General features: G+C 46.0%; 2 protein-coding genes across 5 annotated transcripts in view; one reads left to right on the forward strand and one right to left on the reverse strand.

Moving 5' to 3' along the window:
• Positions 1-9,636, forward strand: part of Znf410 (zinc finger protein 410) — a 30,452-nt gene extending 20,816 nt beyond the window's left edge. Inside the window, exons 10-12 of one of the 2 annotated variants that reach the window (XR_009382844.1) lie at positions 849-989; positions 1,260-1,461; positions 2,394-2,504. Coding sequence is in view for 1 of the 2 variants with exons in the window: in XM_059279569.1 (XP_059135552.1) it covers positions 849-989; positions 2,394-2,521; positions 8,854-8,892 (308 nt within the window). In the remaining variant the exon portion in view is untranslated. Of the gene's footprint in view, positions 1-848; positions 990-1,259; positions 1,462-2,393; positions 2,522-8,853 lie in introns of those variants that run through there. The other variant, XM_059279569.1, reaches the window with a different exon arrangement.
• Fam161b (FAM161 centrosomal protein B) lies at positions 493-24,849 on the reverse strand. 3 transcript variants are annotated; one of them, XR_009382842.1, is made up of 10 exons: positions 24,704-24,849; positions 21,316-21,635; positions 19,388-19,938; positions 18,204-18,553; positions 17,255-17,382; positions 14,388-14,546; positions 14,064-14,163; positions 12,157-12,299; positions 11,576-11,752; positions 493-711 (listed from the first exon to the last, which is right to left on the reverse strand). XR_009382842.1 is itself a non-coding variant. In XM_059279565.1 (9 exons), the coding sequence occupies exons 1-9, from the start codon at positions 24,755-24,757 to the stop codon at positions 11,680-11,682; spliced, it is 1,878 nt and encodes a 625-aa protein (XP_059135548.1). In that variant the 5' UTR covers positions 24,758-24,849; the 3' UTR covers positions 10,847-11,679. The 3 variants fall into 3 exon arrangements, 1 of the variants encoding a protein (XP_059135548.1); XR_009382843.1 differs by lacking the exon at positions 493-711 and adding an exon at positions 10,847-11,097; XM_059279565.1 differs by lacking the exon at positions 493-711 and having other exon boundaries at positions 10,847-11,752.
• Between the last annotated feature and the right edge of the window lie 100 nt (positions 24,850-24,949).

The following is a 24,949-nucleotide window of genomic DNA, read 5'->3' on the forward strand; positions in this document are numbered from 1 at the left end:
ATACTATTAAAAGTTCCACCAAGGGCTTTGCATGCAGCTCAGGAGTAGAGAGCTTGCTTAGCATGTGTAAGACCCTGGGTTTAAACACCACAAAAGGTGTGTATGTGTGTGAACATGTGTATACACACACACACACAAGTAAGTAAATAGTGATTTCTCTGATGGCTCACACCTGTAGATCCACTTGGAAGGCTGAGGTGGGAGGCCAATCTGAGCAACATGTTGAGATCCCTGTCTTAGGAAACAAACAAACAAGCCAGGCGTGGTAGCGCGTGCCTTTAATCCAGGTACATGAGAGGTAGAAGTGGGAGATCAACAGTTCAAGACCAACCTCAACTACATAGCAAATTTGCGGCCAGCCTGGGCTACTTGAGACCCTGTCTCAGAAAACAAAAATTAGTAAGTAAATGTTCCCCTAATGAGTTTGGGGTCAACTAGGTGGTCTGTGATTCAGCTTTTAGGGAGCGTGGACATAAAAGATTTCTATATAACTGAAGATTTAACATTTTTTATTTAATAGTTTGGCAGCCTTTTACTGTACTTTAAAATTGATCGAACCCCTTTTTCTTTTCCATGTCTTTCTTTAAAAAATTGTAGATATTCCTTTCATCCTCATTTCGTCTCTATTATATGCTGATCTTCAGATGGTGGTCACATGAACAGATAATTATCCCTAAGGATTGGCTTCCCCTGTAGGCTTGTTCTTGTTATCTGAAAGTGAGTGAAATAGGAGATAGGTCCAAGACAGGAACTGACAGTTTGGAGAGGTAGCACCCCCCCCCTGCTGTGAGGGGCTGAGGGCCAGGCACAGCCCTCACTGTTGTCTGTCTCCCTCCCCTTCTCTGCAGCCGAGCCACTAATGGGCAGCAGTTTGCTTGAGGAAGCTTCGGTACCCAGTAAAACCCTGGTGCCTATGAGTTCCCAGTCCAGCCTCAGTGGAGAGTCCCTGAGTCTACCAAATACCAATTCTATTCTTGGAGTTGACGATGGTAAGACTAGTTTTTTATTTGGGGGAAACAAGTTGTAACTCGGGGCTAAAGAGTAAAGTAGCTCCAAAATTGGAGGCTTGAGTAGTACCTCTTGTATGATGGTATGATTGAACAGTATTTGAATTTATTCTCTGGGGTGGATAAATGAATCTTTTTTTTTTTTAATGATTAAAACGATGTTAACACAAGAATAAAGAAAAAATTTAAAAGATAAAATTATCTGTAATCCTTAGCATCCTAGCCCAACTGTGTCTGTCTTTCCTGTTGCAGTTATGGAAGAGCTTAACTTTTAAAACATTTAAACAGAGCATAACCAGGTTTACAGAGGAGAGACAGAGCAGTTTCTCCATACCTTCAAAAGCCATATCTTCTGGAGAAAAGCAAGGGCTCTCTAGGAAACAGTTGCTCCTCTGGTATAGAAATTTCACCCAGCTTACACAGGCCAGGCCCTCTTCTCTGAAACACTTACCAGGTGAGGCCAGCATGCATTTATCCAGTGCCTACTGTGTGCCTGGCACCATGGGAAAGACTAAAGGAGGCCGGGGCCATAGCTCTAGTTGAGAAGTTGAAACAGCATAAATGTGTAAAACATCATTGAGTAAATAGATGAAATTACACCAGCCATCAGCAAACATTCATTATGCAGTACAGTCTGGAAGAGCAGACCAAGCTACAGAGCCTCCAGAAAAAAAAAGACTTGTAATTTGCTTGAGGGCTAAGTGGTTTGTCTATAAAACTATTCCAAAAGGTTTTCATGGTGACCCTGCTCCCCCCAATGAATGTCTACTAAGAGTAAGGTCCTGTGTTTTAGTCACACCTTCCTTCGCAGTCTGAGGCATAAGTGACTGTAACTTCTGTGTGGCGCTTACAAGGCCTGAAATGTGCTACCCAGTCCACCCGTTTCCTGAGCAGTACTAGTGAAGAGCACATCAGGAGACAGAGAAGTTGCATGGAGAGCTTGGCTGGCTTTGAAGAAGCAAGTTCAAGGGAGGAAGGGACACAGTGTGAGTTTTGAAGGCAGGACTAGCTCAGTTCTTGATGTGGACATCCTGCTCAGAACGTCAGTATTGACGGCCTCAAGGGCTGGCTTGTTCTCTGCTCTGCCTGCCTGTGCAGTGTTTGCCCTAGTTCATACAGTTTTCATTCAGGTAACAGTCCGAAAAACTATTCTTCTAAATTGTTACATTGAAAAATGGTCATTTTTATAGCCAGGTTTTTTTGACTTTCCACCCTCCTTTTGTAATACTTTCTAAATCTACTAACAATGAAAAAAGTAAAAGAACTTGGGATTGAGTTTTTCAGGGAACAGATTTTAGCATTTTTAATGATTGGTCTGATGAAGCAGTGGCTGTGTACTTGTGGATTCACTATTCCCTGAAAATGAATTTTCCTGTTGTTTCACAGAGGTGCTTACTGAAGGATCCTCCCGCCCCCTGTCTGCAGTGACGGGTGTGACACATCACTTGGTGACCATGCAGTCGGGGAGGCAGTCCTATGAAGTTTCTGTCCTGACTGCAGTCAATCCACAGGAGGTACAGCTGTCTGCCTCCTGCCCTGCTTTGTTTCCGTGTCGACTTCAGTGGACAGGGATTAGAGTCTAGTTCAGTGGATCTACAACTGTGCCAGCCTCCACTTTCTGTAACTTGGGCTGGCTTGTTCTCCTTAAGCAGTAGTCCAGTGGTACAGGAGTCCAGTGGTCCAGTAGTCCAGTGGCACAGTAGTCCATTGGTCCAGTGGCACAGTGGCACAGTAGTCCAGTGGCACAGTAGTCCAGTGGTCCAGTAGTCCAGTGGCCCAGTGGTCCAGTAGTCCAGTGGTACAGGAGTCCAGTGGTACAGGAGTCCAGTGGCACAGTAGTCCAGTGCTACAGTAGTCCAGTGGTCCTGCAATCTGAGTGTTGTCTTGTGAGTTGGGACATTGACCTGACAATCTGAGGCCTGAGCACTCTTATACATACTTTTGGAAAGTTTATATTTTTGTTTTGAATTATTTGTACCCTGTGTGTGTGTGTCACGGATGCACATGATTGCAATATCCATGGAGGTCAATAAAGAGGATATCAGGGCGGTGGAGGCACACAACTTTAATCCCAGCACTCTGGAGACAGAGGCAGGCAGATCTCTATAAGTTGGAGGTCAGCCTGGTCTACAAAGCATGTCCCAAGACAGCCAGGCTGTTACACAGAGAAACCCTGCCTTGAACCAAAAGAAGGGTATCAAATCCCCTGGAGCTGGAGTTACAGGCAATTATGAACCACCTAACATAGGTGGTGGAACTGAACTCAGGTCCTCTTCAAGAACAGTGTTTGCTCTCTTAACCACTGAGCCATCTATTCTGCCCCATCATACATATTTCTTAATGGGTTGTATTTATTCCCACTGGTTTCTGCCTCACTAGATTGCTGGTTCAATGCTAACCTGGCAATCTAGGCTATATTGTGAGACTACCTCTCAGAAAAACAATACCACATTTCTTTCATGTATGGAATCTAAATTAAAACAGAAAACAAGGGTCAGGGAGATGTCTCAGTTGGTAAAGTAACTATGATGTAAGCCCGAGGACTTGAGTTCAAATCCCTAGTGCCCGTGTTAAAACCAGATGTGGGTGGTATGGATCTGTAACATTAGTGCTAGGGAGGTAGAAACGGGTGGATCACAAGAGCTCACTGGCTAGCCAGTCTAAGAAATTAATTTTTGAGCTCCAGGTTCAATGAGAGACCTTATTCTCAAGAAATGTGGAGAAGGGTCATCAAGATAACTGAGCTGGAAAAGGTGCTTGCCACCAAGCTTCATGATCTGAATTGGATTCCTACAACCCATGTAATGGAGAGAGCTGATTTCATGACATATCTTTGTGGTTTCACACAGGCTGTGCACACAGAAAGTGTAGAAAAGGTGTTTCAAAAAGTTGAAAACAATTGGCAAAGGTGTGGATGAGCCAGCCTCGCTGTTGTGAGCATGGGAGAGCTGTCCCCCTTACTCATCTGTCATGTGGTACTCCCCTCCCATCAATGCCTGACACATTTGGGAGAGCTGGCCCTCAGGAGAGCTTTCCTGCTCCTCATCACTGCCCCTGTGCCACACCTGGGCAACACAATAGAGCTGGCCCTGAAGGTGTAGATGTGGGAGAACTGGCCCTGTCCCTTGCTCATCGCTGCAAGAGGTGAACTTGCCAAGGCAGTGCAGGAGAGCTCACCCTGGTGGTGAGGACAGGAGAGCTGGTGGGCTGACCAACCCTGCAACTACCCAGGCCCAGAACCAGGGTTATGTGTTGACTCACCCCAACATCACTTTATTGGTGATCTGCTGGAGCACATGAAGGGACCAGTCCTGCAGACCCAAAGCTGCAGGATCTCCACGACACAAGGCAACAGCAGGATAACCAAGAGGAGTCCCAGTGAGGGCCCAGCATCGATAGTGTAGCAGAAACCGGAGGCCTCAAAGCAGACCAGTGACTCTGCAGTGAACACTAGCAGTAAAGATACATGGATAAAAGGGTTTACTGCATGACTCACTGTGTCACAATGCAGCTTCCATGATGAGATTGAGTTTTCCTTTCTTTTTTCTCTTATCGTTTTTTTTTTCTTTTAAATTTTATCTTATTTTATTTTGTGGGGGAGGTTGCAAGGGCAGAGGGCAGATAGGAAGGGATGGGAAATGAATGGGATGGAGATGCATTGCATGATGTGAAAGACAAAGAATAAATAAAAAGTTTTCAAAAAAGCTGAAAACAACAAAATGGTGGAGAAGCAAGAGAAAGACACCCAACATTAACTTCTGGTCTCCACACTGCACACACATGTGCACACAGACATAACAAAATACACACACAAACATATACATTATACACACCTACAAACAAGAAAACAAAAAATTATGGAGAGATGGCTCAGTGGATCAAGCTCTTTCCAGGCAAACCAATACTGGGTAGGTGTGTCAGGTACTTGTCAGTCCCAGCATTCACAGGGGCAAGGTCGCTAACTAGATTAACTAGAATTGGCAAGCTCTGGGTTCACTGAGACCCTGTCGTAGTAAATACAGTGGAGAGTGATCAAGGAAGACATCTGACGTCAGCCTTAGGCCTCCACACTCATGTTCCTGCATATATACAAGCATGCACACACACCATTTTACAACTGCAATAGATGGCAAGACACTAAACATGGGGAGACTGAGCTGGGGTCATGGCCTGTGCCTGTAGTTCCAGTGTTCCCAGTTGAAATAGGGGATTACAAATTCAAGGCCAGTCTGGATTACAGCTAGATCCTGTTTCAAAGACAAATAGATAAGTAAGGAAATAAAAACAAACACCCCTGGAAGTAGAAGGGGAGCAATATATTTGGAAAGAAGAGGGGGTTGGGATTTCAATAGAACAAGAAAGGTCAATCAGGGTATGATCCATGCAAGTATTTTTATTTATTTGTTTGTTTTTTGTTTTTTGGGACAAGGTTTCTCTAACATCTCTGTCTATTCTGGAACTCACTCTGTAGACCAGACTGGCCTCAAACTCACAGAGATCCACTTGCCTCTGCCTCCTGAGTGCTGGGATTACAGGTGTGTTGACATGTGCCTGTAATTCCCACTGAGAGACCAGAAGAATTATGTGTTGGAAGCCAACTTAGACTACCAAGTGAGTTCCAGGATATCCTGGGCTTCAGAGTGACCCCTTCTCTCAAAAAAAGGGTCGAAATTGGGCCAGCTGTGGTAGCACATACCTTTAATACCAGTATTTGAAGGCAGAGACAGGCAGATCTCTATGAGTTTGAGGCTAACCTGGTCTATATTGATGAATGTTAGGCCAGCCAAGTCTACATAATGAGACCCAGCCATAAACAACTACAACAAAAACATCTAAGGAAAAAGAAAAGGCCAAAAATCTTTATCTGAAACGTTCCCTGTTCAAAAAAGATGTCATTTATTCTGCTATGGTCATGAGTATGGGAGTCAACAGGCCAAACCATCTGAGCTAAAGAACCTTGTTCAGTTGCTTGTTGGCTGAGAACTACCGTCCCAGTCAAGGAGATTTAGATAATTGTGAGCTCTTCCAACTGTATCGTCTTGACTGACCCAGAAAACAGAAGAGAAACAGGCCTTGGTCTTGAGAGCATGACTTTATCACAAGTTCACTGCATGTGGATAAGCTCTCTGCAAAGATCCCTCCGGTATTTGGTTTGGCTTTACAACTGCTTCCTTTCCCTTTCCTTTCAGTATAATCTTGGTTTTTTTTTTTTTTTGAGACAGGGTTTCTCTGTGTAGCTTTGCGCCTTTTCCTGGAACTCACTTGGTAGCCCAGGCTGGCCTCGAACTCACAGAGATCCGCCCGGCTCTGCCTCCCAAGTGCTGGGATTAAAGGCGTGCGCCACCAATGCCCGGCCCTTCAGTATAATCTTTATGCCCTGGTAAGCCATTAGAGTATCCAAATGACTCGACGTTCTACATTAAGTACTTTAAATATATTAACTCTTGGGTTGTCTAGAATCACAGGGCTCTGGGCATTCATGTCAGCACACCCTATCAGGACTTTACATTTGCTGTTGTGACTTACTTTGTATTGAACATTCTACTGTTAGTATCTTTGGTTCTGAGTTACTTTTTGTAGGTTGCTGTTTTGGAACCAGTCATCTCTGTCTTCTGCAACTGTCCCCTCTGTTTTTGCCTCTCTTTTCCCTTCTTTGAAATGGATCTCATGGAAATAGCTTTTAGAGGGTCTATTGAGAGAGGTGTGAGTATAAAAACCCATGTATCCTTCACCCAACTTGAACAATTATTTTTATGTTTTGACTGCATGTATGTATGTGTATCCCATGCATGCCTGGTTCCCTAGGGGGCCAGAGAAGGCATCAGATGCTGTTGAACTGGAGTTATAGGTAGTTGGGAGCCACTGTATGGGTGCTGGGAACCATATTCACATTTTCTGCAAGAGCAGCAAATGCTCTTAACTGCTGAGCCATCTCTCCAGCCCCTCAGTACTTGACTTTAGACTATGTTTGTTTTCTCTTACTATTTATGCCAGAATATTTTAAAGTATTATAGACCTATCTGTAATTTTTTTAAGAGTATACCTCTTAAAAGATAAGGATTTAGGAAATAACCATACAAGTTTAGTAATAATTTTTTATCCTCTAATATTTAGTTCCTGTTTTTTATCTCCTCAAAAATGTCTTTGTTTAACTTGAACCAAAATCCATGTATTGCATTTGGTTAACACATTACTTTGTTTCTCTGTTGCTGTGATTTAAACACCATGACCAAAAGCAACTTGGGGAAGAAAAGGTTTATTATAACCCCATCACGGAGGAAAGCCAGGGCAAGAACCTAGAATCAGGCACTGAAGCCGAGACCAGGGAGGAATATTGCTTACTGGCATGCTCTGCCTGTTTTCTGGTGGGACTGGGGAGGTAGCTCATTTTGGTCAAGTGCTTGCCATACAAGCATGAGGACCTGAGTTGGCTCCCAAGAACTCTTGTAAAACAGCCAAGCATGGTGACATATGCCTGTGGTCCTAGCACTGGGGAGCTAAAAAAAAATTGTAGGTTTGGCGCACGTGCTTTGTAATCTTGCACTGGGAAGGTAGAGATGGGCAATATGTGAACATATCAGCCAAATGACCTTGTCAGAATTCATGAGTTCCAGGCTAGCAAGATCCCTTGTCTCAAACACACACACACACACACACACACACACACACGGTGGATGGCATGTGGACCTCCTTCATGCACATATATACATACACACATAGGTGGAAACTGGTTTTATCAGTTATTCAAAAACTGAACAGTATTGAGTGAAATACCAGTGTTTGCTATAGCCCTGTAGGAATCCTTCAGGCCCATCTCCCTTCACTACAGAAAAGGTTTTAAGCCAGTGAAACCCCGAATCTCTAATCGGTAGGTTCCTGCTTCAGGACTTGGAACAGAAACAGCTCCCTTTCCTGCTTGTCTGTTTTGGGTTGACTGACTTTATAACAGTTCGGTTCTGCCATTACCGATTTCCCTCTGTGTTGACTCTTCCGCCACCGACTGGCGAGTATGAACACGATTGTTGAGCCTATAGATTCAGGTTATTTTATTGCTGTAGTCAATGTGGCAGCCAGGCATGGTGGCTCACGCCTTTAATCACAGCACTCAGGAGGCAGAGGCAGGCAGAGCTCTGAGTTCAAGACTGGTCTGGTCTACATACTAAGTTCCAGGACAGCCAGGGCTACACAGAGAAAACCCTGTCTCACAAAACAACAACAAAAGCAAGCTTTTGGGGGCTAGAAAAAATGGCTCAGCAGTTAAGAGCACTGGCTGCTCTTCCATAGGACCTGAGTTCAATTCCCAGCACCTACATTGCAGCTTACAACTGTAACTCCAGGGGAATCCAACGCCCTTATATAGACATATATGCAGGCAAAATACCAATACATATGAAATAAATCATGTCTTAAAAATTTTTAAAAAATGGAGTATAAATTAGTTCTGTCCATCATCCTTACTGAATTTATCAGTGCATTCCCCAGACTCCATTCTTAACCCTTTTAAAGCGTGAACCTAATTAGTCATCAATAAAAACCAGGAGTCAGATATTGGGGTAATAACCTGAAAGGTGAGAGAAGCAGAGGAGCAGCCACTAGTGACTTCTGACATTTCTGGATCCTCTGACCAATCTCTGCCCTTCCTTATCACTTCCTCTCTCTGCCTCCCTAGTGCTGGGACTAAAGGTGTGTTAACTATGGCTAGCTCTGCTCTCTCTCATCTCCAGGCAAGCTCTGTTTGTCAGAACACAAACAAATATCACACGACACCCTTTCGTTTAGTCTAAGCTGTTCTTTTGCTTCTCTAATTCATCCATAACCTAGTCTGTATTTGTCTTCAATTTTATAGTTACTAAATCAAGGAGATTTAACTGAAAGACAGACATGAGTATGCTGGCTCCTGGAGGAGCAGCTCTGTCTGACCCCAGAGTGCATGATGGGAACAAGATCCAAAGGCTCACATTCTGCCAGAACTAAAATGAATCTGTGAAGGACAATGACCTCGCCCTGCTTCTTCTGTTCATCTTCCCTGGCAGAGAAGAGGGATGTCTGAGGGCCTCTCTTCAACCTCCATCTGATCCAGACAGAGTGAGGCAGTGACGAGGGCTGGATACCTGTAGCCGCCTCTCTCTCTCCCCACTGCAAAGTTCTGAGGTGGACTTCTCTCAGAAGCAAGTTTAATGATGTGTTGGATGAAGATTTTCATTGTGACTGTTCAGGTTTCCCTTTGAAGAGTCTTCATCCTAGACCCAGCTGTCTTTTCAGAGGGTTGAATGATTTCCTGCCTCCAACCACAGAACTTCACCAGGACATTGAGTTTTCGAGATGCCTTGTTGCTTTGAAGAAGGAAGTGATGTCAATTATGTTGTGGCATTTTTCCTTTAGCAACCTGAGTAAAGGACTCTCAGCCACTGGGCTGTAAAAAAGAAATTACTTGAATCTCCCCTTGGCCCAGGCTGAGGTACCACCTTACCCTGTACACCTCGACTCGGTCATTTTTTGTTTCGTTTGGGACTTAAAATAGCATGTTATGGGGGGGAGGGTGTTTATTTTTGTTTTGTTTTGTTTAAGTTAAAAACCACATGATCTATAGTTTCAGTTTTCCTTTTAAATAAACAAAACAACCCAGTCGGCTCTTTGGCTCTTGTTTTAGACCAGTGGTTCTGAACCTTCCTAATACTACAATCCTTTAATGCAGTTCCTCATGTTGTGGTGACCCCCAACCATAAAATTATCTTTGTTGCTACTTCATAACTTTAATTTTGCTACCGTTACGAATTGTAATGTGAATATCTGATGTGCGGGATATCTGATGGGGTCACGACCCACAGGTTGAGAGCTGCTGTTTTAGACAGATGTGTTCTTAGAGAAGAAGTCAAGAAAATAATCCAGTCTTTCTCTTTAAGGTAGGGCACTGAAAAGAAGAGAGAGGGATAGGAGCTCATGCCTTTAAGGCAGTCAGATCTCTTAGGAGTTTGAGACCAGCCTTGTCACATAAGTCCCAGGGCAGCCAAGTCTACACAGAGACACGACACTGATAAGCCAGGTGTGGTGGTGCCCCAGCATTCAGAGGACGGACTTCTGAGTTTGAGCCTAGCCCGATTTACATAGGGAATTCCAGAACAGCCAAGGCTACACAGTAAGAACTTGTCTCCAAAAAGAAAAAGAAAGGAAAAACACACTCTTTGGCCTAGAGAGATGTCTTAGTAGTTAAGAGCACTTGCTGTTCTTCCAGAGGAGGCCAGTTCAGATCCTGGCTCCTAAGTCAAACAGCTCACAACACCCTCTAACTCCAGCTCCAGGGGATCTGATGCCCTCTGCTGGCTTCTGTGGGTACCTGCTTCATGCACATACCCCCACAACACACACACACACACAACATAGTTTTAAAAATAAGGGAAAACACTACTACCATAAAATAGGGCACTGATTGACTTTTAGGATACTACATAGGTAAAACTGAACTGAGGAGCCTTAGAAAACTGGACACCAGGCCAGCCTGGTCTACACAGAGAAACCCTGTCTTAAAAAAGAAAACCTGAAACTAGTGTCTTTTTTTTAAATTAGAACTGGCAAACCTAAGCTGGTAGCAGTGCAGGCCTTTAATCTCAGCATTCAGGAGGCAGAGGCAGCTGGATCTCTTGAATTCGAGGCCAGCCTGGTCTATAGAGAGTTCCAGGACAGTAAGAGCTACACAGAGAAACCTTGTCTTAAAAGGGTAATTCAGATTTTTCCAGAAATTGTTAAACATGACAAATAGGCTTCTGTTGGCCCATTATGTGCCTGTGGCACAATTATTGACAAGAAAGACACCCCAAAGATCCACTATTAGTACAAAGTCGTAGTGGTCAGAGAAGTTTTATTTAAGGTGAGCTTTATGCTGACACATACATGCAAACAGTGCTGTGTTCTTAAAGTGGCAGAGAAGAAGAGCTGCTGCTCTGAATCTGTTACTGGCATGCATAATTATCCTGTAGTATGGAGACCAAGTTCATAGCAATGACTTGATTTTCCACCATTGCCAGTCTTTGCTTTCTGCAGCAGAGATTCTCAATCCAGGACTTTTTTGCCCTCTAGAGGCCATTGGCAATATCTGGAAACATTTTTCATTGTCAACAACCCAGAGGGGTGCTACAGGGCATACAGTAAGTATGGAATAGAAACTGACCTGTCCCTGTGCGTCAATCAGATGCTAATGATAAAGCCTGTGCTTAAGGTTGCAGATGTGGACTAAAGAGAAATTTATTTCACACACAGTATTCCTAAATGTTTATTTGCCAGGACGCAAGATTTCTGGCTGCTGATGAGAATGTGTTTGGTCCGGTGGTCCTGGATCTCCATTTCCTTATTGCTACCTGTTTTTCTACCTGCATTCCTCTTATACCTACTCCATAGGTATGGACCTTATTTCCTATTCCTACTCCTTAGTGTCTAAGTGCAAAACAAGAACCTTTAACATTGGGCTAGGACCCCTCCACCCTCCACTCCACTTGGATCTCTGCAGGCCATTTCTGTTGTTACTGCCTCCCATTCCCTAACAGTAGCCATGATTCTAAACTCCAGCTCCTCACCTAGTTGGCTGCTTGTTGATCAAATGGGATAATGATGAGTGAACTGCTTCAACCAGCAATCTGGTTAGCTCTTCAAGCCACTGCTCTTCCAACTCCTCCTTGGGTCAGCAGGCTGGTTTAGAGTCTTCTAAATCCTGCCATGACTCTCCGATGCTGAGTTTTATAGTTTCATGGGTGCTGAAAAAACAATATTTTAAATTGAAAGGATATGTAAGGCTTAAGAATAGTCTCAACATTTTCATTATTTTATTTGGTAGAAATGGAATTTTAAAGATAAAAACAGGAATTACATGGACTTAAAACAATAAAATTGGAAATAACAGTAATATTTTGCTCTTCTCTCTTTGCTTTATATCAGTTATGAAAGAGGTGATGCCAGGGAGTCAGCCATAAGGAGGTCTGCCAGACAAGCAGCGTTATCATCATCTCAGAAGCTGAATGTGTGCTCAGAGGTGTGTGGATGAGTTGTTGTGTATGTACAGGACTGCAATCTCAAAATGAGTAACTTCTCTAAGTCTGCTCCCAGTGGCATCATTGCGGATAGCGAGGTAGAGCTACGGGATGATCCAGGCTCTCTTTACCTATGAGAATCCTTGACTTTGCCTTTCTCCTTGCTTTGCACAGCCTGTGTGCCTTGACTCTTGGTTATCACAAACTCTTCCTCCAGGCCAGCCTGCCGCAGGGTGTTCCGATACCGCTCTTCTGCTTCTTTCCTGGCGAGTGCCTGTGGAGTGGAAGCTGGCTGACTGCAGCAGTCTTTCGAATTGTGATTCTGAATTACCTGGGTAATCAGTCTTTAGAATAATGCCTCTGCCACCAACCCCCACTTTCAGTGCTAGACCAAAGTTGGCACAAAATTTCCTTAAGAGCCTTATTTTATAGCCATAGTTGGTAAAGGAGTCCGTCCCATGGGGATCTTGTTCAAAAGCAGGTTTTCATTTAGTCTCAGATGGGGCCTACAAGTCTGTATTCTAACACTTCTGAGAGGTGTCAGCTGTTAGTTAACTTTAGAGCCACACCTTGAAAAGCACTCAAACCATCATCAGGAAGACTAACATATTACAAATACTTAGCAGGAGGATGTTCTGCAGAGAGCTAGAAGAAGCCTGTCTTGTTTTGTGTATTCAAGAACAAAACCACAGACTATTTGTATTTTGTTCTAGAATGTTGAAAGGTCTGTTGGGAAAAGAAGAATAAGCTTACTTGACAAAAATGAACCTAAAGAGGTCAGCCTAAGTAAAGTCTAGATGGTCCAGCATGGGGGAGGGGCATCTGCAGCAGGAGACCCACCATTACCTAGGAATATCACACATGTTGTATGATGGAGCTCTTGCCCACAGTGAACCACAGAGCCAGACACAGCACTTAACTGCCTGGGGCAGGTCTCTGGGTGTTCAAGGGCTCCAGAGCTTCCTTCAGGAGATCTTAATTGAATTGACCTCTTAAAGTCCAGAGAATGTTTTCAAATGAATCTGTCAGCCGGAAAGCCACTTAATCTGGAAAGAGCTTTGTGGGGTGCTTAAAAGCACACTGACCTTTAAAGACCTATATTTGGAGTAAAATGGCATTAATAAAGCAAATAGCCTGGGGCTGGAGTGATGGCTCAGTGGTTAAGAGCACCAACTGATCTACCAGAGGACCAGGGTTCAATTCCCAGCACCTACATGGCAGCTAACAACTGTCTGTAACTCCAGATCTGACACTCTTCACATAGACATACATGCAGGTTAAATACCAATGCATGTAAAATAAAAGATAAATAAAATTTAAAAACGCACATAGCCCTTGTCATTAACTAACTGCCTGACATAAGCAATGTAAAAACCAGGTATGGTGGTGCATGTCTGTAATCCCAGCTCAGGTGGGGTCAAGTCCAGCCTGGGCTCAGTGAGTTCTAGGTCAGCTTGAGCTACATAAAGAGAAACCCTGTCTCAAATGTCTTTACATTTTAAAAAGAGAAAAGAAGCCAGGTGGCGGTGGCGCACGCCTTTAATCCCAGCATTTGGGAGGCAGAGCCACACAGATCTCTGTGAGTTCGAGGCCAGCCTGGTCTACAGAACAAGATCCAGGACAGGCACCAAAACTACACAGAGAAATCCTGTCTCAAAAAAACAAAAACAACAACAACAAAAAAAAAAAAAAAAAGAGAGAGAGAGAGAGAGAAATACTTATTTTGGCTTGTGGTTGCAGAAGTCTGAGTCCACGGTCCCTTGCCCCTGTCACTTTGACCTTCTGAACAGTACAGAGGGGGAAGCATATGGCAGAGGCTGTGCATGTCGTGATCATGCTGCCCACAGTTAGTTCTTTCTGGAAACCCCCTCACAGACACACCCCAAAGTGTACTGTTTAACTTTCTAGGTCATTCAGTACAACCAAATTGAAAAGATTAACCAACGTGGAGTTAAGTTTAGAATAGCTGAGTCCTAAGGAACTCTTTAATACAGTTTCTAAGACACTTGACCCAAGGCAGAAAAGGGTCTGGGTTTACCTTGGTAACTTGTTCAAAGAGGTAGGGCCTTGTTTGTATTCTTCTCTTCATTTCCTCCAGCTCTTTCTTATATTCCTTTGTTCTTTTACGGTCATTGTTCCTGGAATTAACAAAGTTTCTAGAAGCAACCAATCTTTTTCAATTAGAAAACCCTTCCTTCAAGTTAAGCAGTTATTCCCATGTACACTGAATTCCTACTGCCTGCCAAACAAAATCCTTGACTGACTGATGACTCAGTTTACCCTGACTCCATTTTGCTATTTCAAAGCCAGTGATGTGCTGTAACGTAAGACAGACACCCCTCTGAACATGGGGGACACTGACCGGTTTTCTTTAAGCTTCGTTTTGAACACCTCTTCCAGACTTTTATGGGGATCCATGGCTTTTGCCCGCAAGGTCACAGATTTAGACATGGATTGACAGTTCTTTTTGTGCATCTCCAACCACTGAATGTCTGGTTTGTCCTTTTTTTCAAGTGACATTCTAAAGGAGAGAGCAAAAATAACAGATAACTTGGGTGTGTTTGTAAGTAACTTAGTAACTTCTCTGGAAAATCAGTTAAGTGGTTTTTTTTTTTTTTTGGTAAGTTTTTTTTTTTTGGTTTGTTTATATGTATATTTGGGGGGCAGGGGTGTGTGCAGGTGCCCCCAGGATGCAGAGTGCATCAAGTCTGTTGGAGCTGGAGTGACAGGCAGTTGTGAGTTGCCTAGTGTGGGTACTAGGAACCATATTCACATCCCCTGCAATACATGCTCTTAACTATCTTCAGCTCCTAGCTGGTGTTTCTATGAATAAGGTATTTTCTATCAATCTGCCACAAGTACACTTCCAGAAAGAATGATTCTAGGGATGCGTGTGGCGGTACACACCTGTAATCCCAGCACTTGAGAGCAGGATCAGATGTTCAGCACTATGGGTCCTGTGATTTCCCACCAAGAGATACCCATTGTTTGAACAGAATACCTGAGTTAAAATGGCCTTACATAGCTAAGATTCACTAGGTCGGCTTGGCTTTTCCCTCATCTGGAGCAGTACTATAGCTACCATTTACCAAGCTGCCTACCAAGAACCAAAGACCATTTCATTTCATGCAGTTCTCACAAGGCCCTGCGGAGGTAGACACTCGAGGCCTCCTTCTGACACAGGGGACTGGGAGGCAGAAAGCCTCTTGTCCATAGCTACTCAGCATACAAAGGGAAAGCCAAAATCAGAACCAGGATGGCAGATTCCTGAGTTTGCCCCTGACCACTGTGTTATAAACAGTGGTCAGGCAGTGACTTAGGTTCCCAGTTCTCCGAGAGGTCAACTCTCCACTTCCATAAAGGTCTGGAAACAGGCCTCCTCCAATGTAGGCAATGTGGGTTCGACTTGGAGCACTCAGCTTGTGTAATTATTCTAGAGTTCTGTGGTAGGTTCCACCAAAAGATGAAGTAGCAAGACTCTGCACTTAGAAATACATTCAAACAGATCAGGAAGGAAGGCACAAAAGCTAATCTAAAATGTCCACGCCCTGCGGTTGGACAGCAGATGTGATCGCCTCCTGGGCCTTGGGATACTGATGGGCTTGGCCTGGGCTTAGTCAATATAAGTCTGAGGAGGGAGGGATAATCTCTGTATCCTAAATATATTCCCGCAACGTCTGAAGGAGAAGTTGGGAGGCTCTGGGAGGCCCTGAGGTGTCAGGCCTTTGCCCAGGCTCAGCCACAGCTAAGCCACAGCTCCCTGGCTCATTTCAGAGCCCTGATGCAGGACTTCCTGCTGACTGAATGAGAGCACCACAGAGTCAGGTCAGCTGGACTGCTAGAAATTCCAGACTTGAGGTCACTTGGCTGCACAAGGCCCTGAGTTTGAGCTCTAGTAATGAACTAAAGGAGGACAGAAAAGAAAGGAAAGGGAGGGGAAGGGAAGAGGAGGAAAAGAATATAAAACAGGAACCTGCTTCCCAGCAGGCGCTGCCCTTCTCCAAGATGAACCTCAGATGTAGACCACCTGCGCATGGCTGTCACGTCTTGGCCGTGGTGGGCTCCGCTCCCCGCTGCCATGCCTGAGTCTGATCTGTATTCCCTGTAGCTACCTTTCCCTCTTACACACAGGCTTCTGTTCCGTTTTAGAAAGAAAAGGTCATTGAGCACATTGCAAGGGACAGCAGTCTGGACAACACAAACAATACTCCTAACTGTCTCATGGGCAGGGTTTACACACTCCCTTGTTCTGGAAACTTCTCTCTCTCTAGCCTTTGTCTGACTTGTTCCTCTTCATTCTCTTTTTGTTGTTGTTGTTGTTTTGTTTGTTTTTCGAGACAAGGTTTTCTCTGTGTAGCCCTGGCTGTCCTGGAACTCACTTTGTAGACCATGCTGGCCTCGAACTCACAGAGATCCGCCTGCCTCTGCCTCCCGAGTGCTGGGATTAAAGGTGTGCGCCACCACCGCCCAGCTGATCCTCTTTACTCTTTGGAGGGGGCAGTTCTCACAGTGTGCAAGTGGAAGTCGGAGATAACTTGCAAGAGTCACTTCTTACATTCTACTGCGTGGGTCTTGGGAGTGAGCTGAGGTCGGCAGGCTCGTCAGCAAGTGCATTTACCCACCCTGCCATCTGGCTGGCCCCACCTTATGGTTCGAGACCACAGCTGCTCACTGAATCTCGAACTCCCTTCTTGGCTAGACTGGATGTCCACCAAGTGGGAGGATTTGCCTCTCTCCACCCACCACTGACCCGAAAGGCCAGAGTCGCAGGTACACAGACATACAGGGGGCCGGGGATCTGAACTCGGGTCCTCATGCTTCACAGCAGATGCTTTACCAACTGAGCCATCTCCCCAGCCCCTTCCTCCTTAGTCTATTCTTCATGTTTTACCTTAGACATGTAATCCAAAATATGTGAGACCACCACCCTAAGCTTCCCTGTGCCGTCATAGTCCTCTGTGCGTGCACTGCTCATAGAACAGGGCAGTCATCCCGAAAAACCCCACTATTCAGACTTCATATTACACTGAGTTCTCCGGGCATCTCTGGCTTAACACCGTGTCTTGCACAGACTAAGACCCCAAAAGGATTTGCTGGAGAGAGCACGTATTCCTGCCCCGTCGGAGGATTCCTACAGTCCCCTCAGGTGTTTCTGAGGCCCGGCAGCAAGAGCAGCTCTAGCATTTGGGACCAAAGCCTGTCACAGTCTGCGGTGGCCTCCTTACTCACCGGACTGCAGACTCCCTCTTCCTGGTGGCATCTGGGATGTGCACAGGGAGGGTGTTGGCAGAGAAGGAAGCAAGGCCACTCAGAGAACGACTCCTTGGCAGAGGTGTAGCTGCTGGCCGAGGGGACTTCTGTAAGAGAGGAGGGCGGGCATTGGTGACAACATGGGGTTAGTTTCTGTCCTAACTAGGATTCAGTTTCAGTGAAGGACGAGACAGGAGAATCTTTATTCCCCCACCCCTGGGGAGAAGGAGAACAAGATCTTGTTGAGTGACTTAAGGCCCACACTTGCATACCAATCCTAACGTTTCCAGTCAAGTGAGAAGAGTTCTGGAGTTGTGTGATTGGCTCTGTCACCCTAACACACTCTAGAATTAACTGTCTAGATTGGGCAGGCCTGGGGGCGTGTCCACAGGGGGTTACCTTGATTGTTTTAATTAAGGTGGACAGATCTGCCAACTGTGGAAAAGTGGACAGTGAGCACAAGTGTGAACTCACTCACTCTAGACCTGCCAACTGTGGAAGAGTGGACAGAGTGTGCACAGGTGTGCACTCACTCACAGAAGAGTGGACAGTGTGCACAAGTGTGCACTCACTCACTCTTTGCTCTTGACTATAAATGCGGTCAGCTGTCTCTAGCACCCGCCCCTCTGACCCCCCAGCTGTCACAGACTATGACTAGAATAAGCCCTTTCTCCCTCCAGCTGCTTTGGTCAAGGCATTTTATCACAGTGACAGGAAACAAAGCCAAGACAGACTGGCCTCTCAGACTTGCCTGGACTTCCATTTGCAGAAATGCCTCTAGGGAGGTGTGAAAGGGAATGTTCTTGTTTTCAGTTTACAGAATGTGTTTCTGCGTGCAACTGAGCAGGTGTTCAAAAAATAAAACTGAAGACAGAAAAATGTCAAGACAATGCCTTCCTTTGAGACATGGACCCTCCCTGCTACCTGCCTGGGTCCCCATCCTCCCTCCTCCAGCAGCAGTGGCCTCACAGGACCGTGGGGTGTGGCACAGGTTGGCAGTCCGGAGCAGGAAGGGCTTGTTTCGAGTTGTCTCCCGGGTCTCTCTTCTCTTGGCCGCTCTTCTCTGGAAAGCCTTGTAAAGGCCCTCGTAGTCAGGGACCACAGAGTTCACCCTCGGCTGGAATCCGAACTCGGTCTGTAGAAAGCTCAGCTTTTCCTCCTGGGTGCGGGCAGCGGTGCGGGGAGCCCGGCTGCTGGAGGTGCTGATAGGGGACGAAGCCATCTGGAGCATGTCCATGGCTCGCATCTGGATTCGAATTTTCCTGAGGAGCTCCGCTTCTGTGAAGAGGGCAGTGAAGGAAGAGGGGAGGCGGCAGGTCTGGAGAACACTCTCCCCCTTTGGAGACAGGCTCTCCCTATGTAGCCCAGATTGGTCTCCAACTTATCCAACCTCCTGCCTTGACTTCTGAGTAGGTGGGATTACAGGCACAGGCAACCACAGGCCCAAACTTACCCTCATTTAAACACTAAGAGCAGCAGCGTGCTAAAGCCAGTGGTAAATAACGGGAACAAGTTAACCATCAGCCCCCAAGTGATTAGCTCCTCTGCAGGATGAGGGAGGGAGAGCTGGCCTTCCCAGAGGCAGCAGGCTGGAAAAGGCACTGGCTGGTGGAGGGAGGGCCTTCATGTCATGATCTTTGCTTCCATACCTAGGCCAGGCCAGAGGCTTTCACGTGTGCTTACACAGGCAGGTCACCAGGCTGAGCCTGGATGTGGGAGTTGAGGGAAGGGGCGGGGGAGCTGTTGCTGTAGGTCCTCCCTATAGATCAGTGGTTCTCAACCTGTGGGCCTCGACCCCATCAGGTAGCCTGAGTCAGATATTTACATTACGATTCATGACAGTAGCAAAATTACAGCTATGAAGTAGCCACGAAATCGTTTTATGGTTTGCGGGGGTGGGGGACTCACCATAACACGAGGAACTGTATTAAAGGGTCACAGCATGAGGAAGGTTGAGAACCACCTCGGACAGACCCAACTCTCTCTGCTGGCCTACACGGAGCATGGGCAATCTCCACACCAGTGTAGTCCCTGAATCTTCATCCTAAATCCCTGCAGTGCCTCTGGGGACCCCAGGCCAGAGGTAGCCAGGGGTGCCAAGAGTATCCTTACCCTGGAGTTTGTCCCCAAGGGCTGGTTCCAGAATGGCCTTGGGAATCCTTCTAGTGGCCTTCTTTAGGGGGACCTTGGCCTGAGCCACTGCAGCCGAGTCTCTCTGTGGAGCAGCTTCCTTTGGCTGCTCTTTCTTTTCAAGGAAGCTGAAGGGCTTCACGGAGGAGAGAAGCAGCTCCTTCCTCCTCTGGATCCCTGCACGCCTCCGTGCCTCGCTGCGCTCCACGATCTCCTGGTAGAGTGGGAGGTAGACATGCGCGGGCACAGGCTGGGCCCGGAACTGCCGGTAGCACTCTGCCTCCTCCTGGCCCTGTTTCTGGGCCTGCAGCCTCTCCTGCTCAAAGGAGGCAGGTGAGGCCAGCCACTGGGCCTTCTTCCGGGCCTCACGCAGTGTCATGCGGAAGGGTTGAGGGACAGTGATGGAGGATGCCCAGGAGGAAACACTTCTGTGCTGGGAGGGAGGCCCAGAGTCTGAGGTTGGTAGGATCTGAACCTTGGGAATGTCAGAGGGGAGGCTGGTCATGGAGCTGCAGCGCCTCATGGAGCCACACCTAGAGGAGAAAGCAGTGCTGTGGGGGGACCCAGCAGTCAGGAGGCCTGGCTTCTCAGAAAGCCCCCTTTCCAGCCTCCCTGCCCAGCAGATCATAACCAAGAGGCTTCTTAGCCTTGACCCCAAAGCCTCAAAGGCCTCTAAGTTCTTAACCTTACCAGCTAGGCTTCCCTTCTTGCCACAGGCAATCCCAGCAGCCCAATAGGAACTATCTCCTAATTCCTGCAGGAATTGCCCCTTGCAGTCTGATAACTGCATAAGATAAACAGTGTAGAGGGGTAACACAGGGCCGCAGAGTCAGGGGATCCAATTCACACCTTGAGGGTTTTGGATTTCCCATGCAGAGTGGCAAACATAATATCCACTTACAAGGTTATTAGGAAGAGAGTACATATCAAATGAGATACAGGCCAGTGTGGTGGCACATGCCTGTAATCCAAGCCCTTTAGAGGTGTAACTAGGAAGTTCAGGGGTTTCAGGCCAGCCTGGATTACATAAGACTCTGTCTCAAAAAGAAGGGAAAAAAGCCAAACAAAAGACAAAGCATATATATGTGCACTGGGCCACAGACAGTGACTTGTCATTCTGGGAGGAAAGGCATCCCTTCGGTCAGCTCTAGTGCTTCCATGAAATAAGTGCTGCCCAGAGTTATTGAGGATTGCTGGGTAAGACTCAAAACACGTGGGCTGGAGAGATGGCTCAGCAGTTAAGAGCACTGGCTGCTCTTCCAGAGGACCTGGGTTTGATTCCCAGCACATACATGGCACCTCAGAGCTGTCTGTTCCTTCAGTTCCAGGGAACCCAATGTTCTTCTGTTCTCCGTGGTCACTAGGCATGTACATGGTACACATACATGCAGGCAAAACATGAAGTAACATTTTTAAAAAGAATCACATACCAGGCAGTGGCAGGCAGAGGCAGGTGGATCTGTGAGTTCGAGGCCAGCCTGGTCTACAGAGTGAGTTCCAGGACAGGCTCTAAAGCATACAGAAACACCCCCCCACCCTCCCACCCCACAAAAAATAAATAAATAGCCAGGCGGTGGTGGCACATGCCTTTAATCCCAGCACTTGGGAGGCAGAGCCAGGTGGATCTCTGTGAGTTCGAGGCCAGCCTAGTCTACAAAGTGAGATTCAGGACAGGCACCAAAGCAACACAGAGAAACCCTGTCTCAAAAAACAAAACAAACAAACAAACAAACAAATAAAAAATAGAAAGAGTCACAACATGTGGTCAGATCCAAGAGCTAATTCTGGGCTGGGTCTTAGATAAGGGACAACTTGCTGAGGTGGTCTTACAGAGGGGAAGGCAAGGCCGAGACATGGCGTGACTGGCCTGGAGTGCCGGAGTGTGGCAGCCACTGAGTGCAATGTCTTACCTGAGAGATGAAGGGCCCTGGACCTGTGGTTTCCCCCTACTCCTGTCTTGGAAGAAACTCTCCAAGTCTTCCTCATCTTCAGAGCCATTCTGATCACTATCTGGGTCAGATGGAAAGGGAGACCCCACTAGACTCCAGCTGCCTGTCTGCTTTCGAACCTGTAAGGTCCTGTAAAAGCTCCCAGTGGAGTCAGAAGAAGAATCTGTCTCCTCCTCTGGGCTGAGGAACTCATGGAGTTTGCCAGCTCTGGGCAAAAGCAGCCCGTCTCCAGACAGCTCATCTTCTGGCTCAGTGTCTGAGGAGGATTTGGGGGGAAATATCTAAAACAAAATAGAAATCAATAATGAGTTAAACTCTAATTTCAAAGGTACTTAAAAATGACTTTAACTTTGAATAAGTCTCAGTATATTGGGGACTAAGAAGGGGCAAAGGAAAGTAAGCTGTGTTCTTCACTCAAAAGACATTTCACAATACGAGGTATTAGATGCCTGACTATGGGCAGCAAAGGTTGCCGAAAAGCTAACGCCAGTTCCCTGCTCCATTCAGCACAGAAAGCACTGAGTACCTAATTGGAACCGCACATTCTGTTCTCAGTGCTCCAGGAGTCCTGCCCATGACCTTGGCTACACTCTGTTCCCAGGTTTACTTGGGAGTTATGTAATTGTTACCCATCTTCCTTATTTCCCCATCAACCCTCTTACTTTCCTTATATCCTAACCAATTTCCACACTGTTACCAGGAATGGGTGATTAACTGGAGGAGTGATGTGTCTAGGTGAAAGAGCCACGTGGAGAGTAGAACTCCCAACCAGCTTTGAAATCCTTCCAGGGCTAGGAGTGAAGCTCAGTGGTGCAGCCCTTGCCTAGCAGGCTCAAGGGTTGGCCTTGATGCCCAGCACTGTAAAGCACCAGCATCAAAACTACATTCATCCATTTGTATATAAGACAATATGGGTCGAGCTCCTAGTAGGTCATGAAGCATGTATCCTAGTGAGAGCAGGTAAAAAACAGGATAACATGAATGTGTCCCAGGAAAGCTTTTCTGCTGATAGATGTCAGAGGTCACCAGGAATGCACCAATAATCAGGATTAAATTCATTAATCTGTTGCTCAACATTGTGGAAAACTATAGCAAATGAGTGGGGATAAGTTTCTAGGATCAGCGTATTCTGAGGAGGGTTAGGGGAAGAGGAGCCAACTCTGGACAGGTACTATGATGAAGAGAACAGTCTAGAAAGGTGGATACTTGTGCAATTTTTTTTCATTGAAAAAGTGAGAACAAAGCAAGGCAAAGGGAAACATCAAGTAAGCATAATCACTTAGAAGAAAGTAGCAATTTTACAACTATGTTATAGAACCTCCAGAAACACTGTTTTGTTGGTAATCTTGCTTTTGGCCTTGGCTGTATCTGTTAGTCTGAGTGACAGAGATGCTCTTTCACTTACGATGGGTTATGTTCAGACAAACCCACTCTAAGTTAAAGTATTTTAAATAAAAGTGCACTAATACAGTAACCTAATGAGCACCTAGCCTACCAACACAGGACACATAAAATAGCCATTGTCCACTCTCCTGATTGTGTGACTCACTAGAAGCTGCAAGTCACTGTCACTGCCCAACACAGAGTATCCTACTGCTATTTAGAGAAAGACTGAAATCTGGAGATAGGGATTTAGCTCCATAGTAGAACACTTGCCTACCATGTACAGGGTCCTAAGCTCAGTCCTCAGTACCACAAAAATAGAAAACAAAAGTTTAAAGTATTGTTTCCATTGAATGCATGTTGCTTTTCCACCATTATAAAGTTGAAAGGTAAACGGAACCACTGAAGTCAGGAATGTCCGATTTCCAGTTTTAGGCTGATTTTTACTTCCTCAAATGAATCTGGTAGTGGTAGAAAGAAGGCTGGGCTGGCTGGAGGACAGTGGCCTGAGATGTCCTTAGATTGGCAGGTAGGAGACCAGGGGGGGACTATAGATGTTTAGCTGCAGTTGGAGCAGTCCATCTGAGTTAAAGATATGTCTGTGCTGTGATCATAGCTCTGTTGCTGAGGAGCATGTGATCTAGGGCACAATTCTCCCCCCCCCTTTTCTTCTCTCCCTCTCTCTGTTGTGACAGGGTCAAAGGGTGACCTTGAACTCTTGATCCTTCTGCTTTAGTTTCTTGAGTTGTTGGGATTACAGGTCTGAGCCATAATGCTGGCGCTTTCTTTTTAAAAACAACGTTATTGAAACACACTGTCCACAGTATACAACTCAACTGTTTAAAGTGTATAACCCACCGGTTTCTAATACAGTCAGAGTTGTCTAACTCTCACAGTACAAATTCAGAACATTTTTCATCATTCACCTAAAGCAGTGGTTCTCAACCTACCTAATGCTGCGACTCTTTAACACAGTTCCTCATGTTGTGGTGACCCTCCAACCATCAAGTTATTTTTGTTGCTACTTCATAAATGTACTTTTGTTACTGTTAGGAATCATAATGTAAATATCTGATATGCCACCCCATGAAAGGGTCGTTCAACCTCCAAAAGGGTCAGGACTCACGGGTTGAGAACCACTGCCCTCAAGAAACACTATAGCCTTTAGTAGGCATTTTGTATTTCCCTTAACCCTCCCATATGGTCTTTCCCTCTGTCAGCCCTAAGCAACCGCCAGTCTACCTTCTATCTTTGTAGATTTGGGGGCAAATTGTTTGATCTGTCTGTTTTCTTTTCTAGAAAAATGAGATTGAGAGGAGACATGTACACAGTTTAATGAATTTTTTTTCTTTTCTTTTTTTTTTTTTTTTGGTTTTTCGAGACAGGGTTTCTTTGTGTAGCTTTGCGCCTTTCCTGGGACTCACTTGGTAGTCCAGGCTGGCCTTGAACTCACAGAGATCCGCCTGGCTCTGCCTCCCCAGTGCTGGGATTAAAGGCGTGAGCCACCACCGCCCGGCAGTTTAATGAATTTTAGTATATTCGCAAAGCTGCGCATTCATCACTACAGTAAATTTTGGTTCATTTTTCTTGCTCTAAAATAACAACAAAAACCTTGGAAGCCTTTAGAAGCCTCTCGGTTTCTCCCCCACCTCCTCAGTCGCACGCAATGACTTGCCCTTTGGATTTGCCTTTTCTGGATAATTTTAGGAAGCTGGAGATCACTTTAATATTTTCAAAGTTAATTCGTGGTTTGTTATTGCTACGCTCCCCGATGTCAGAGCCTGGTACAAGAAGCAAGTGGTCCAAAGTCCCCAAGACAGATTCTCTCAATGCCTAACCGCAGGCAATTTTAATTCCACGCCCTTCGGCGACACGCCCCTGACTCTGTCTCCACGGCAACGCTAAACAGTTTCCTCTCTTGGGGATTCCTTTCTGAGGCATCCCGCTTCCTCCTTTCTCGGCTCACCTCACGGCTCCACTCCGCGCACTCGGGGGCTCCGGCAGACCTCCCCACAGTCATCTTCCCAACCAGAGGCAGAAGCGGCGGTGACAGCGACGCGGGCGGCGAGGCACTGCTAGCCACGCCCCTTTAGAGCGTTAGCCTGGGATTGGCCAGTCTGTTCCGCCCAAGGAGTCAGGAGGCGCTTTCTGATTGGTTTATTCTCCTCGCGCGTTTTATTTCCGGTTCTGAAGACAGGGCTGAGCAGCACAG

The sequence above is a fragment of the Peromyscus eremicus genome, chromosome 14 (assembly GCF_949786415.1).
Source record: "Peromyscus eremicus chromosome 14, PerEre_H2_v1, whole genome shotgun sequence".
NCBI lineage: Eukaryota > Metazoa > Chordata > Mammalia > Rodentia > Cricetidae > Peromyscus > Peromyscus eremicus.

What these genes read in the sequence shown, in the direction of transcription:
- Fam161b (XM_059279565.1), bottom strand. Translation starts at nt 24,757, where the DNA reads ATGACTGTGGGGAGGTCTGCCGGAGCCCCCGAGTGCGCGGAGTGGAGC. An exon ending in GCGCGGAGTGGAGCCGTGAG is followed by an intron (nt 21,636 to 24,703) that starts GTGAGCCGAGAA and finishes ATTTTGTTTTAG; the next exon opens with ATATTTCCCCCCAAATCCTC. An exon ending in AAGAGGGAGTCTGCAGTCCG is followed by an intron (nt 14,547 to 17,254) that starts GTGAGTAAGGAG and finishes TCTCTCCTTTAG; the next exon opens with AATGTCACTTGAAAAAAAGG.